This window comes from Protopterus annectens, chromosome 10.part0 (assembly GCF_019279795.1).
Source record: "Protopterus annectens isolate FY-2018-M chromosome 10.part0, PAN1.0, whole genome shotgun sequence".
NCBI classification, from domain to species: domain Eukaryota; kingdom Metazoa; phylum Chordata; order Ceratodontiformes; family Protopteridae; genus Protopterus; species Protopterus annectens.
Genome location: NC_056744.1, coordinates 1,095,046,922 through 1,095,064,106, shown reverse-complemented (window position 1 = coordinate 1,095,064,106; position 17,185 = coordinate 1,095,046,922). Strand labels below are relative to the sequence as shown.

The window sequence follows — 17,185 nt, the reverse complement described above, 5'->3', positions numbered from 1 at the left end:
ACAAGCCAAGGCCTCAAGCACCCTCTCTGTCCATCCAGTGCTTCGTGTCGCCCATGTAGTTGACACTCACTCTTGAGGTTTTTTTGATTTGCACACACACACACACACACACACACACACACACACACACACACACACACACACACACCCCTTGGAGAGGCTGGCACAGGTTTACTAGCTATGCCCCTTCTGCCCAGACTATAAGGTAGTTATCTCACTGTCACCAGTCACTCCTTATCAGCAACTTTAGGGCCCTTAACAAAGGGTGTCCAATCTTACTGTGTAATATTAACACGAATACAAATGGTAGTCTGACCAACAGCAAGGCTATTAGAAGTGGCCCACACAGTGTCACCAAATAAATATGCGTGTACTCTCAAAACTTAAATATCTCTACACAGATCAGCCACAATGAAAGATTTAAATATACTTAATAAATTATAAAAGAACAAGACAATGCTAAATATATATTCACAGTGACAGAGTTGAAAACCACAGGAAATATTTAAAACAACATTGCAGGACAGTCTCAAAGAAAAATATCTAAACTAAGCTTCACTACATTCCTCACTGTAAGAGAATTACTATAACCTAAGACCTTACTAACAGGGCAAGGCAGATGTGTGGGGAATGGGTCTTTCTGTTGACAGAATACCAAGAGACTTCTCAAATTAATATCTCCAACATTACTGTTGGGCTAGCTTGCAGAATTACATCATCTCTGGTCATCTGACCTCCAGTTCCCAGGTGAAACTCCCATTGCTAGAAGCTGGCAGCATTTAGCATCTGTATGTAAAAATAAACAGACAAAGGCTTCTGCTCAGATCTTTGGCAGATGCTGGAAGTCACAAAACAATTGCATTCCTCCACATTTCAAGACTAGTAATTTGTTCACTCTAAAGACAATATAGAAAGTTTCCCAGTACAGACTGTGTATCTCTGGCCTACCCTATAAGGGAATTTAATTTCAGTTATTTTTCCTAAAGTTGCTGGAATGAAGTTAATCTCCTGTTAAAAAGATATATATTTAAACAGTTACAATAGTGCATGTACATTTCTGTTCTCTTCAATAGATGTGGATGCATTTCAAACACTTAATAAAATACCTTTTCAACACACATCTGTACAAACCAGTTTGATATATATGACATACAGTTCTAATACATTTTCAACACAAGCATCTTATACAAATCATTTCAATATTCACTAATGACATATAATCATTTACAAAACTCCAGTGGCAGCATCTCCTTTCATCGCACGTCTGCTGTAATAGCATGCTCCATCAACAAATGATATAAAGACTTCAGACTTTACAAAATGTCTTCCACAAATTGCTTACTTATCTTGCAATCTCAGGTTAAATTTTAAACTATTAACACCTTTCAAGAGGTTGCGCAAGTGCAATACACTCACACATCGCAATCCCTTCTGCGATTACTCCAGGTATGTAAACTAGTTTTTTTTTCACCTGGACTGTGCCTGCAAATGGTCTGCTATGATAAATAATAAAGCAGCATACATAAAGGTTAATTCATTAGAATAAATGTGGTGAAGAAAGCAGAAAGGGGATAAGCAAGGTCAAAGGGAAGAAGCTATTTGAAGAGTGGCTGGTAGAAAGTGCTTGTGAGCTGGGTTGGAGGATTTTGAGGGAAAACAAAGAGGTAAGAGTCCATATAGAGAGTTAGCATTGATTTTCAAAACATCTGAAGTGGGAAGCTCAAAGAGACTGGTAAAGAGAGCTTTCCTAAAGTACAGAATTGTCCAAGATGACATAGCAGTCTTGGCATCTGTTTACAGTTTAATGCACACCCTTTTAGATGAAGATGGAACCTTGGTAAAGCAATGGTCTCACAGGGAAGATGTTTTACTGTATGCACCCACAGAATGTGAGCAACTTAAAAGTTCACAGAATGTGTCATTAATTATGCAGAATTTGTTTTGCCCACCCACAAAAGTGGTATCAGGTTATTTTTCAAATTATTATAAAACTACATGAAGGCTTTCACTTTACTAAACCTATCCTCCTGAAACAGAAACATAGCAAAAAATTACAATCTGAACAACGTTGGCAAACTATTTTCGGTCCCTTCCATATGTATAGGGGGGGGCTGTTGACCTCTAATAACCCTCCCAACCAAACCTTCAGGTGATGATGGTTGGGGGACAGGTGCTCACCTAAAAATTATGTCTACCCTGTGGCTTGAGGACACATGACAAAGCACAAGTACTACTCTCAAAGTCAAAATTTTCGGAAACTTGATCATATGGTCTCATCCTGATGAATTTCAAGATTCTGAAAACTTGATCAACTGACAGATCCATATGATACATACACACATTATATATATATATATATATATATATATATATATAGATAGATAGATAGATATATATATATATATATATATATTTATATAAAAACATTGCCATAATTTCCACAAGGTGAGCAGAGTATGTCAGATGTAGCCATATTGGTTTCCTTCCCATCCCTGTTGCTCACATTTAATTTATATTATCAGTATTAAATATTTCACGTTACTTCAGTTTTAATATTAAATTGTGCTTTAAAGTTGACATTATTTCAAATGTTCATGCTCCCTTTCCACTGCTGCCATGGGTTTTGTTAAAAACACTTGACTGGAAGACTTGTTTCAGACACAGTCACTCACCTAATGTTATGGAACTTGTGACAAACTTTAAAAATGGGCTGCCATCAGGCTAAATTTATAATCATGCAACCTTTACTTTGTGGTACTAAAATGCTCCCCGTTGCCTACAAGGAAGAAAAGAGCCGCCTCTCCCAAACTGCACGGTTTCCCATTTGCTTAATGTTGAACTGCCCCATCAAAAATATTTCAGCAGTCTCTCAAAACACACTGGAACAACCAACAAGAATATAGGGTACTTGCGTATTATCGCAACCAAATTTTGCGTTGCTTTTAACTTTGTTGATTTCTACTGAAACGGCATCACTGAAGTGTAATATGGAAAGGTACACTGTCAAAGTCTGCCGGGATATGGATGGTGGTTTTAAAAAAATGTTAGGACTTATAATTTTAAGATTTATGGGAAGCGTCCTTTAAAGACGTCAAGCCTTGATTTCTGTGATCGCAGTGGTTACGTGAGTGTCTTGTCTGTTGGTTCTGAAAGGAGTGTGCCAGTTAAGCGGATGATATTGCGCACAAGCGGAGTTTAAACAGCAGATTAGATGCTTGCTATTATTTTCTGTAGTATTTTTGTAGTCTTAGGGTAGGTTTACCATTGAATTGGCTGTGAAAAGAATAGTAAAGGCTTTGAAAACAGATCTATTTCATTCACAGACCAGCAACATGTCAAAGGAATGCCTTGAAAGTGGAATGGGACTTGCTTAAACCGACACGAGATACTAGCGGTAAAGGGGAAACCTATTTTTCAAACCTTACTTTTCCGACTTCAGTTTTTTCAGCCGTTTCAATGATAAACCTTCGTAAAACTACTAAAACATTATAGAAGACATATCTAACTTTCATAACACTGTAGTGCTACTACTTGACCGAAACATAAGCAATCAGCATTGACGCAAAAATCTGGTTGCGATAATACTCAAGTACCGAATATAGTTTCTCAAGCTGTGACTTGCTAAAGAACCTGCTCACAGTTAACAAGCTAAAACTTTTTGTATGTTCAACATTGTTGCATACTGCTTGCCTGCCATGTAGAAAGGAGTTGCATCACTGTTGTATCCACACTTTCAATCTTAGTGTGCCTGAACTCCCTTTCTTCACCCCCCCATATGCTAGTTTTCTTCAAAGTTGCCCTTTCACTGCACTCTATCAAGTGATGTCTCAGCTTTTACTAGTTGTTTTCAGAATTAAACTCTCTTATTTTTGCTACCTTTTGTGTACTATATAGCTGTTCTTGTCTCCAGAACTTGGTCTTCCACCAACTGTTTCCTCTGGAGAAAAGTGTCTGCCTGCATAAATCCTTTGAGCTTTAAAGTAACTCAATTTCCCCAACCAACAATCCAATCAAAACGAAAAACTTGTAAGGTAAACCAAATACAGCTCCCAGGAAACAGCAAGCCGAAGAACCAGCAGTATGGTAAAACAGCACAAACGTTTAATAATCCAAAAATCCAGAGACTTGGTTTTATGTTTTAATATTTTTTTTTTATGGATTTCTCTGGATTTTTGGATTATTAAACGTAATGATCCAAAAATCCAGAGACTTGGTTTTATGTTTTAATATATTTTTTTATGGATTTCTCTGGATTTTTGGATTAAACGTTTGTGCTGTTTTACCATAATTTCCCCAACCAACCCTGACATTGCTTCCTTTATTGATACTTTGTCCCATGATCCATTTCTTAAGTTCTAAGATATACACTTCCATAAACTGCCTCAATGTGCACAATAAGCAAGCTCATCTCCCACACTCCTAGTTTCCATAGCCAACCCTCCATCATGCTTTTGCCCACATCTTGATGGGGCATATCTTCAGCTGGCAAACTCTCAACTTACACCACCTGACATATCCCTTATATACCCCCACATATATCATTTTAAGTCATAATCAAATAATATTCACAGATTTTATAAAATTGCAAAAAAAAAAAAAAAAAAAACACGATCAGTTACCTGTTACGACTTAAATGCATTTTGCACTGCTACAAAATATCACTACACAAAGTACTTATTCTTTTGGGCACATAAAAACATATTAACACTAAATGGCTTCAGTTAAAGCTTTTGAAATACAGCATACAATTCTAAATTAAATTGCAAATATAGAATACTGCCTGAATAATTCTCTTATACCATCAAATTGTACTAGGAATTATGAAGTACTTACTTAAACACAAAACTGGCACACACTAAGGAGGGAAGGTAAGCTATGATTAAGAAGGGCTTAAACCTTTTCCAACATTAATAGCTAGAAGTGATGCCCTGCCCAGTAACGGCCCCTAACTAGCATGTACTGTAAATACTTAACATCTAAAAGCATTTTATCAGGACTTCCATCTACATTTCACCATCTTAACCTTTAGTATAAATGCCCCTAAATGTGATTCTAGATCACACCATGTACCACAAAAACAATTGGTGATCCAAATACTAACTGCAAGGGTCCTCACAAAACAAAACCAACTAGGCTAGCAAGTTCCCCCAATCCAACAACTTGGTCACTGAAGAAACCAGATATCCAACTCATACTGACAATAAAAAATGCTGGATGTTCTTATAACATATCACACAAACTAGGTACTACCAAAACTCAAATGACCACTGCCTTATTTCCACTGCAGAGATGCCGGCCACAAAACTTCAATTTTTTTACAACCCATAAAGATTCTATAACTACTTTGCCCAATGCAGGATAAATTAAACCTCAAAACCTAAGGCGGCAAGATAAACATACTCCCTGGTTCACCCATAATATCACCCATAATACTCACCTACTGATAAAATGCAGAAGAGTCTTATCTTAAGCTGGAAAAATGGAGCCTACTAACACTAACAAAATATCAGTGACTAACATAGAAAATGAGAATAAGCAGCAGTCATTCTAAACAAAGGTCAGAACACCTCCAAGTCACATATGTTGGCCAACTCAATCAATCTGGCTAGCTAGCAATAAAAAATGTTGTTTCTACCAAAATATTTCCAAAATATGGAGCAAGACAATCTCATTGCCTCTCCAATAAGAGCTAAAAATAAGCAACAATACCCAATTCACTAATAATTCACAGTTCAACAATCTTCCAAGTACAACATCCAGCTTTCCTCTTCATAATGTCCTTCACTAGCCCCTCCCCATTTCAGTAGAAAACTATACTCAAGTCACAAATACAAAAACATACGTTGCTGATACAATTCACAACTTAACTCCATTCATGACAAAATACTGAAAGCTAGCTAACCATATAAATAGCTTACCTTTCTAATCCAGCTCTCACCACTAAAATCCAGCCTTTTAGGCTCAAGCACGCTCTAGTCTTGCATTTTGCTAAGGTTTCCTCCAACTACCTGCAAATTACTTTTACCCAGTAGTGAGTCTGTGCCCACTAACCACATTACTTGAATACATTATGAAATTCAACATTCTTACTGACAAACAAGCATGGTATTCACCTCAACTACAACACATATTTATATCAACATTAACAAGGTAAACTAACCGGTGCTGTATTTCTAGACCTGCAAAATGACATTTCAAACTGTGACTACTACATACTCCTCCAAAAATTGACTGATATTGGGTTCTCTTGCAATGACATGCAATAGTTCAAGAGTTATCCTTATGATCAAGCACTGAGATTAGTGGAATTGGAACTCTGAAGCAGGTACCATAAATAGAAGAGTCCTACAAGGGTCAGTGCAGGGCCTCTGCTCTCCTCCACACTGTTATTCTACTCCCTGCAGGACCTTGTCTGATGGCTGCTCAACCTACACCCATATTAGCCTATTTTTTTCCAGATGGATGGGTGTCAGAGAGGAAGCTTGCCCTCTGCACACAGTTCCACTCTGCTTACAAGTGCAAAATCATGTAGAAACAGCACAGGCACATGCTCTACTGGGTAAGGACCTTAACATTACCCCCGTAGTATCACCTGTGCAGACAGCCAGAACTACCCCCCCCCCCCCAGATAGTACAGCCAGCACTGGATACACACACCCATCCTACCGGACCAGCTTCTACAGGAAACCAAGCCACTAATCAAACTCTTATCACCAGCACCACTTAATGCACAACAAACAGTCATGTCAGTCAGGATACTCCAAAAGTTAAGAAATAACCAAAATATTATGAATCACTAATCCATCAGAAATCACCTATGCTAGAGAAGGCAACAGTACTGTGCACACTGCCACTACTGCTGGGAGCACATGAAACATCCACCATATTACTTTAGATACTTTCTGTAAAAATGTAGAGACATGCCACATTTAGAAACACTACAACACATCTATGACTTAAAATTCAGCATTTTGAAATTCAGGATTGTAAGCTTTCAGTATAATCATATTCAGTCAAATGAGTTTTCAGTATTTTGAAAATTAGGTATTGTGGTCTCAGTCAAATGTATTTTGAGATTCAGTCATGTGAAGTGGACCCCAAGAAATATATCAAGGCTAAAAATTTACCCAAAACAAAAATGGGTGGATAGGTGAGGTGGGCATAAGGAAGATAGCAGGAAGGATGATAAAAATTATTACTCTGTTTATAGATACACTACAGCACAGCATTTGATACCTAAATTATGTTCATACCTCGCAACCTCAGGGCTAGAAATCTGGACAGAGCCTAAAATAATGTGGGAACAAAGGACCAAAAATATGGAGAGATTTTAAATATTGCTCTTACAAACTTAGAAAGTTGCTAGACTAAAAGGATTTGAGTTAAACACATTTTCTGAAGGGTATGACGTCTGAAATTCAAATGTATAGCATTATTTAATGAGTTCAACCCTCACTGATTTGCCAGAAAACCACAAACTTTGATGAACAGACTAAAAAATCTAAACATTCTGCAAAAGGCTGGAGAGTTGAGAGCTATGATTGTGCTACTGTACCTTTTCTGAGTCTCAGCAAGCTGAACAGCCAAATTAGGAAGCTATTACAGCTTTATCTGATAAACATGCTGGTAATTAAATGAGCTGCACTTCTACCATACTCTTCAAAAATATACTTCTGGACAGCTTTAAGCAGGGGCCTTTACTTCTGTACTTCATACACTTTGGGGAAATGCACCCTTGTTCTTGCAGAGTTTGTATAAATTCCAAATTAATGTTTCACTAAAAACATCAGTGATGCAGGTAGCGTCAAGTCTAATATTTGGAAGTAAACACATCAGCTATCACACTTAGCTTTTGTGAATAAGGCTGTGGGTTCTATTTCTGTACCAGACATTTTGGCGTGCAGCATAAGGAGAGTACTCACTTTTTAGTCTATCGTCCTTGGATGAGACGTTAAATCGGGGGCCCCATCTGCTTAAATTAGTGGTAGCTCATGTGGGTCATGGATGTAAAAGATCCCACGGCATCTACTGAAGAGGGGACGTTTCTTGAAGACTTAAGCAAATTTCCCACTAGCAGTATAAACACTGCTTCACATGTGCAAATGTACGTATACATCTTGTTTTCTGGTTTCACTTGTATAGCGGCTTTTGATTTACTCTCTATGTTAATTTTATAATAAATGTCACTTTTTAACATCTTTTATATTGCTATAGTTGCTTTTCTCTGGGCCACCACTGAAAATGGGTTTCTTACCAAGACAGACTTTCCCGATTAGCAAATGTCAAATAAACTTCCTGCTAGTAGGCGTTAATAATGAAAGGTTCACTTGGCAGCTATGTCCAATATTTTTTAATTTGCTTTTTGCCACATGTCTGTTGACTATTAAGTCTCCCCTAACTGGAACTTAACCCATTCATTTTTTCCAGCATGGAGGTTAAGAGTCATCCTGAGGGGCCATCATTCAGGTAGCAGTGAAGTTGGTTTCTGCCTCTACTTGCATCTATTCCTTGTATTTGTTTTTTTAAAAGTGTGCAGCACTTCCCTAAGAGTTGCCTTCTAATTGCATCCTCTTCTCAGGGACACAAGTCCTCTTTGAAATCTGCATTTTGTGCTGGAGTCTGACTTTTCCTCACTTTGAAAATACAGCTATATCTGAATAAAGTTCATCTCCATGAAACCTTTTTCCTTGTGGCAGTTACCTCTACCTGAAAAATTTTAGAGTTGCAGGCCATCCAATATTGTGAAGTCATGACGTTGGGCTACACCAATTTCCGAAGTAGACTAAAGCTGCTGTTGGACTTGAACTAATTTGAGAGGATAAGTGAAGGTTTGGGGAAACCTGATGCCTGGAAGAGAGCTCTGGAAAATATCTAGAGCCTTACAGAGCATCTGAGATGCTCCCCAGCTAGACACCATGACCAACTTGCCAGGAGAATGTTGGCTACTGGCTGAACTCTGACATCATCCCTTGGGATGCCTCACTCCTTGACCCTAAGCATGAATTATGGAGTGGCTATTTTCTTATAGGTTTCAGGACACTTGTAATGAAAGGTCAAATCTGGGATAGTTGGCAAGGAGCTGTGGGAATATTTGAGACTGAACATGAGCAGGTTGTGGTGAAGGTGCAGCCAGACTTTGTGCATGGATGGGGGCTAGAGTTATCTGCTTTGTTTTCATAAGAAATGTGTATCTTTGAGACCAAACCCACTAACCTTAACCAGTCCATTAACCTTCATGTTTCCTTCCAAACTATTCTGATAAAGGTTAATTTTGCATGTATAATATGGTTGTTCACAGGTAGCTTAAATTTTACTTTGAAATAGCCAATTATATTAGAAAGGATTCTTAATTGTTTAGCTCCTTGAAAAATAAACTTTAGATAAATGTCAAAAGTCACATTGTGAGAGTGTTTATCAGACTGTGTCAAATGCTGGTTTGTGAAATATAGTAAGCTTTTGCCCACTGAACACAGAGCTCTCCCTACCAGGTCAGTAGGGACCTTTCAAGCATTCTTCACAAATACATCCTTAGATGTTTGTGCAGCAATTACGTGGGCATGCTTGAGTTCTTTTGCAAGACACTGTTTGCTGGATGTCATCTGTAAGTCCAGTTCATCCTTTAGAGTCCAGGTCCTTAGGCGTTTGATTACATAATAAGCCATGCAAGATGACAAGCTTGGGACTTTGTCTTGCTGATTGTTGAAGCTGAAACTCCCTGTTTTTAATTTGAACGTTAAGTAGTTCTGTCTTCCTCAACACACCCATCCACCTTCCCCCTGCCCTGCTCGAGTGTCAAAGTCTGTTTTGCTGTTGACAGGCTTCTTGAAATGACGGTGGTTGTGAAGCCTATGTATAGTTTCAGATGTTGCTGTCTCTTACCATGGCTAACCTAGATCTACAGCTTGTCCTCCCTCACTTAAGATTATGAGAAAGGTCTAGTAACCTGGGAAAGTTTTAGATGCTAGAGTTTCCAATTTCTGCTGGACTTAGACTGATTTGTGAATATGGAACTAAACTAATTGTGTAGATCTCTGCAGGTCTGTCTTTGTTCTATGTTTCACTGCTTATTGCTTTTTTTGAAAGTTCTCTCTTTCGTTCTGTCTCTCAATGCATACAAGTTTATAATTGATCATTACTACCAGTGGTGCAGCAGTTAGCATTGCTGCCTCACAGGAAGAGGCTCTCCAGTTCAATCCTCGGCTGGGCTGCCTTGTGTGTGGAGTCTGCATGTCCTTCCTGTGGTCGCGTGGGTTTCATCTGGGTGCTCCAGTTTCCTCCCACATCCCAAAAACATGCTGTAGGTGGATTGGACACTCTAAATTGGCCCTCGGCGTGAGTGCGTGCATGTGTGTGCCTTCTATGGAAGGTTGGGCTGCCAGCTCAACACGGTAAAACTCTACTGCCAATCATGAGTGGACAGGTGATGTGCTGTGACAACCCCTAACTGGGAAAAGCCAGAAGAAGAAGTATAAACACCACCTCGGGTCTCTCCTAAAGAGAGGCCACTAGGCTAGTGGAACTAACCAGGTCAACAAAAGGGATGAATAAAAACAGATCCAGATTTCTATGACAACTTTACCTCACTTTGAAATACAGTAAAATGAAACCTGATATGATATATTCTGCAAGTAAAGGAAAACGTTAAAATACTGCAACATCACCTATACTTTGGAGAACAAAAAGACAGATGCCTTTCTACAATGTTGTTGCTAATAGATCAACAGCACGTATAACACTAAGTTTAAACTAATAAAACAAGACACTTAACTGTTGATTTAGCTTACCTTCGGTTAATCCTTTATTTGATAAATTGAGTTGTCCACTCTTCCTCGCTGTTTTAATGAGACCCTGTGGAATACCGGACTCTTCCTTTTCATTTCTAAACCCTGTCCTATCTACAATTTTCCCACCTCGCCTAAATCTTGACATATTTTACTTCTTGTCTAAACCTCTAGCAAAAAAAAGAAAGGGTTAGAAGTTTAATTTCTATTCTACAGTAGCGAACCAGGCATTAAACTGTCAATCAATGTTAACTTTTACTGCTTTCAGTTTTCCGTTCATTAAATAAACACACAAAAACGAATATCCACCCTCAAATGTTATTATCCCGCCGGTATTTCTAAATGCAAGCCATTCCTCAAAACAACCTTAACTCTAGTTGTCATAATAAGGCGCCGGAACAAACAAGTGGCAACGAAGTTGTATGTACTAAAAGTAGCAATTTCATTGATTGTTAGGAGTTGTTCATCTTTGTGTGTGTGTTTGTATTTATAGTATCAAAGGAGTTCACGCAACAATTTAGACGGTTTTAAACTTTTTTATAGTAATTATATGAAATGCAAAGTTTGTAACTAAATTCCACCCTGAACAAATAGCGTGTGGTGCAAACTGACGTCTCGTCACTGTAAAGCTGACATTTAAAATTGTTACTCCATATCGTAGTTTTTGTTCTAGTGAGCTGCATACAAATTGACGTCATTTAAGCAGTCAGTTTTCTTTCATAAATCTTTCAACTCCCTCAAGTAACAGAAAGCAAATAGTGTTTTTTGCGTACTAACTTAACTGACCAGGTTGAAGGGTATCCCACAAACTATTTTTCAGCCATAGCATCAATAAAATTGACATACAGCTATTGTGTTAATATATCATACAGTATAGTGAGGGAAATTGAGTGTACGTAAAAAGGGGTATTGTATTGGACTTGCGTATAGTACAGTCACTATTTTATGCCTTCCAAAACAAGACAGTTACTACATGAACTTGTTACACTGACCCTGTTGCTGAGAACTCAGCTCCTACAAATAGAGAATTTGGACAGGAGTCATAGCTCTCAACCTTCCGTCCTGAAAATGAGGAGCACTACCATTCATAATGTAGAACAAATGAGCGAAATGTGGAACACTTACAAACATCGTCGGATAGTTAAAATGTGATATTTCACTAATGGAATCATTCTTGTAATGATTTAATACAATTCATTTCTATTTACCATGGATATCCATTAAAATGTGCTAACACTTAATCTTAATGTGTACAGTGTGACAGACCCTTTTAATGTGGAACTTTGAGGAATATGAACTTTTTAAGCCCCCAAATGAGGAACCCTTGAGAGGTGTGACAGCAGTCCTTCGTTCGCTTAGCAGACTATAGTGATTTTCAATACTTAAGGAAGGAGTTGAGGAATAGGGTTTCCTTATTACTCGGTCTTTTTACCGTGAAGTAAGAAGAAGGGCTTATGTGTTTTATTTGGTGTACTGCTTTAGTGGTATTTAAACTTCATTGATTATTTGATCACCTGGTTAATCCCATAGCTTTCAACCTTTCATCTCCAACTTGAGGAATAGTGCTTCTCATAATACGGCATGTGAAACACTGAAAAACATCTTGTAAACGACTTCAACTAGGAAGCTCATAGGATGTTTGAATGTGCTACATTTAACTTATAAAAAATATTTTGGTAGATTAATATAATTCAGTTCTATTTACTACAGATACCCGTTAAAATCATAACACTGAATGCTTGACGGTCCTTTTCAGTGTGGAACTTCGAGGAACTTTTACTTTTTAAGACCGAAAATGACAAACGCTCCTCGTAACGAGATACACTTGAGAAGAACACTTAATTAAATTAATTATGGGGATGCAGCTCTTAAATCACTGGGGCTGAAGGTGCTTCCGCAAATTAGATACGGTGACTGCAAAGCATATCTGTACCCTAGGCGCACCGATTCAAATTACAAAAACAGTTAAAACACGTATTGGGTAGGTAATTGTATAGTTGGCCTGACAATACCTTTGATTTCTTAAACCTCATTAATAGCAGTAGAAATTGATATATATTTAAAAACGCTAGATATAAAAATATTAAATGTCGCTCGCAGAAATTAAATTTCTGTAACACCACACAATTGTTTCAGTGGCTAAGAAGTTACATTCTCCTTATAATGCAAGCAATAATGCCTGACAGCAGGATGGGCGATATCAAGGAATTAACGCCCGCCCAGGAGTTTTATAACTGTGTTGGGCCTTAACCAAGCTAGAAAGGCTGTCGATTAAATTGTTTTATATATTTTTATTACTACATTCCTAACTTGCAGCAGCATATGTAATTACAGTTGGAGGAAATATTTCACATTCCAAATGTGTTATGCAAGTATTTAACGTCTTAATACTCACACAGGTGCCCAGAAGTTCAGACACTTTGTGGGCTGAATACACACCTCAGACTTCCCATTGAATATGCAGTGCAAGGCATCCCTTCATCATACCTCTTTAGCAGTCCATGATTTTTCCACATATTTTTGCTCTGTCGGTTTAAATTTTCCATGTCACTTGTGTTTCTAATACCATAACGGGAATGGACCCCATTCTTAAGTCAATGTATGATTAATGTTCATGAAATTAGCATTGTTTCAATCTTTGATGTTAGCGAAATGTGCTCTTTGCAGCACCCCCAAAGTTCCCAACACTAACTTCTGCAATTTATATGGAGTTACATGTAAGTTCCTTTGTTGTAGGTGAAAAGATGTTATGGTTGAGGAATATTAATTTAAAACTGAAAAACAACGGATACTACACCTGTCATACCCAGGGTGTAGTTTATTTAGCGTTGTGTTTGTTCTGTGGAAAATATTATGTTGGAAAAACTGAACGTAAACTCAAACAGCGTATATATGAGCATACAAGGGACATAAATAAGAGAAATGAGAATAATTCACTGTTCGGGCATACCATTACATGTGTGGAAGCCAATATAAAATTTTGGGTCCTCGAGGAGGTTAAGAGGGGTGATAGGGGGGGTGATTGGGAATCCTTCTTGGAATTTAGAGAACTTATGTGGCAGCTTAGGTTGGACGCTTGTGGTTCCAATGGGATGAATGACCACCTCTCCATTAAGCCTGCTTTGAAACTTTTAGCAAATAATCCAAAAAGGAATTAATACACATGTGTACACACATTATACATGTGTTGATGCATATATTCATACACACTTTCTATTTAGTATTCTATACTTCACCTATGGATAATGTGATAATTTTATATGATTTTACATGATATTAGATTTATACACATGACGTATATTTTTAAAAAATATATCATATTTTAATTACATTTATATATATATATAAAAACATTTATTTGAAACATTGTATAAATGGGCTTAGTATAGTATATATATATATATATATATATATATATATATATATATATACATTTTAGGAAAGGTTTGTAGATTCTTTGGTTATTTATTTTGTAAAAAATTAATATCTATTTTCCACACTCTACATGAAGCACTTTATTTAAATGGTTTTATGAAATGGACATATTTATATATATAAAAAGTATATACTTGTTTTTAGAAAGACAAATTTGTCCTTTTTATATTATATATTTTTTATTTATGATTTGTTTATATTAAGTAATACATATAAAAAATATAAAAATATATACTGTGACATAAATATTGGCTCACATTTAGTATCTTTAACAAACTGTGTATTAAAAAGGAAGGTGAGGCTTTGATACAAGAAGCATTTGGGTGAATGCAAGTGAAGTTTATTGTTTTTTCATAATGAAATCAATTATTCAATGTACCAATTAACCAGTAATGTATTTAAGTCACTTGATTTTGGTTAAACAATGGATTCTGATGAAGTTTTGAATATGTTTTAAACGAAAGCGCGCTCAATCCCTGCTTTTGTCTTTGTTTGTGGATTCGTGTTATTAAAATCGTTGACTTTGGCACATTTTCGTGTGGTCCTTTGGATATTGAACAACATTTGTGGTTCATTTTATCGTACCATTGAGGTCTGATTTTCGTAGGAGGGCAGCCCTTTATTGTAAGCCAGCGGAGGTGCTGTCAGTAGCATATCTAAATAAGACTGTACATTTTTGGGACCCATTGCGCCTACTACTTTTGGAATTGTCTGCGTATCCTTCTTCCACATTCCCCTCGTTTCTGCCTACAAATCCCGATAATGTGAAGTTGTTTTATTTTGCCTGTCATTCTTACTGATGGGTTCGGAGCCGGTCTCGACCTCTTGCAAAAGCTCATGGTCTTCAACCAGCTCGAGGCCTACTCCCTATCCCATGATGCACCATGAGGCATTCCCGGTTCGAGTCCCACTGCAGCACATATAATTTTCCACGTGAAACCTGTATATGAACATATTCTCACATCTTTTTGCCATATAATCTACATAATAGCATTTAAATGTGAACTGGAGTACTACATTAAATGCACATGTGAAGTGTCAGTGTCATAATGAATAAGCCACTAGTAAGCAGGTGTAAGCACAAATAAGTAGTAGTAAGCGTGTTTAAGTGCATTTGCACAGGGGTAAGCATTGCCTACACAGATTAAGCAAAGTAGAAGCTAACTGAGTGTAAGAAACTGTAACCAGAGGTTAGCATTGCTTACCGTCATGCAAACCCGTGCCCACCCACTCACAACTGCTTTAAAGTACCTTAATCACTCTGTATCTAACGGCCCAGCTACAAAATAAACTGCCTCTGCAAGGCTCAAACTCAGGACCCTGTACACTATAGTCACAGTTGTTAACCACTAAGCCATCATAGCAAAAGATATGAATGAGGTATCAGCAAACTAATCCTCACCAAACATGTGAACTGAATCTATGTACATTGTGAAGTGGTATAACCTTCTACATAAGATATATATGTGAACTGGAGTACTGCAGTAAGCATAGATCTGAAGTGTGACTGTAATAAAGTGTAGAAGTCCCCAGGTCCCTATACAGTGTATGTACACATGAATCATGGATACCAGACACATATATAACCTGTAATGAAGAATAAATCATTGCCAAATGGCAAATATAGTGATAATCAACTATTAAGCAATGCTAACAGCAGCACAGCTCATGTTAGTAAGTGTAAGCAATGTGTAGGGGAGCCAATTCAATCTGCCTAGTGGTATACCTCTTTAAGCAGTGCCAACCTTATGTAAGCAGGTGTGCCCATAGCTTAACCTTTTCAAAACTGGCCAATCACAGGAAAGTGCGGGAAAATGGTTGTATTTAAACCCCACAGGCGGGAATACTTCTCATAACTGGTTGTAGCTTTCTACTGCAGGCAGAATGGCTGGTGTGGGTGAAGGCACTCGATTTAGAGTGCAGTGCTGGGGCATCCAGGAGTCAAAAATCATGGTATGGCTCCTGGTAAAACACCATGATCAGAGACTACTACAGGGCCAGTACCAGGGCTCGCAGTACAAAACGGAGGCCTGGGACAGTCTCGCCTGTGACCTCACCAGTGCCACAGGTATTCCCCAGATTGGTGAGCAGGTCAGGCACCACCATGCTGACCTGAAGCGGCGGAGGGGGGATGTACTGGAACAGTGGATCCAGGAGTCTCGGCAGATGGCCAATGCCCCAGTACTGAGTAAGTACACATTCTACTAAGTAGTAAATAATTGCCTAGCTTGTGTATACTATGGATATGTATGGCTAAATATCAATGCATTTCTCTGACAGCTGCAAATGAGCAGGCTGCGAACTAGCAAGCCCATGATGCTAGGCTGCAAAGGCTGCATTGCGAGGCAGGTTAGTAATCAGTCTGCATGTACTGTCATAACAAAAAATATAAGAGCCTTAGAAAGTGTTGTACCAGTAAAAATAAATGTCTAATAGTCTGTGAATAAAGGTATAACCCCTGGAGTGCTTCTGTTTACTCTTCTCTCATATGTTGGCAATCTGTTCCATACTATAAATAGTACTGTTGTATCTTAAGCAGTGTCACCCACACTGTGGTATGCAGATAAAATGGGTATGAAGTCATGCATAACAATGTTGGAAGTGCCAATAGGTAAGTCATATTGTACAAGTTAGGGAGACTTAGAAAACAGTTGAAAACTATACATCAGTTCCCTGATAGCACAGTATACTGTGATGTTAGCTATAATTTTTTGTCACACATAGTAGGGGTTTGAATCCTGGGAGTGCTACTAAGTTGTATGCATAATCATACCCCACAACTGTACAGATTGTGATACAATTTTCAGATAGAAAGCTGTATGCATAATTACACCTAACAACTGTACAGAATTTGCTTGAATATTCAAACTGTAAGTTGTATGCATATTTATACCCCACAACTGTTCCAGTCTGTCCAGCATGTCCAGATAAATGGCCCATATCACCAGCTTGGTACCCTGTTCCCCTGA

General features: G+C 37.9%; 1 protein-coding gene across 1 annotated transcript in view; it reads right to left on the bottom strand.

Annotated features, from left to right (window-relative positions):
- Nucleotides 1-11,608, bottom strand: part of LRRC40 (leucine rich repeat containing 40) — a gene marked incomplete in the record, with an annotated part of 881,899 nt that extends 870,291 nt beyond the window's left edge. Inside the window, 1 exon segment of the mRNA XM_044085837.1 lies at nucleotides 10,785-11,608. Coding sequence (XP_043941772.1) covers nucleotides 10,785-10,929 — 145 coding nt within the window.
- Between the last annotated feature and the right edge of the window lie 5,577 nt (nucleotides 11,609-17,185).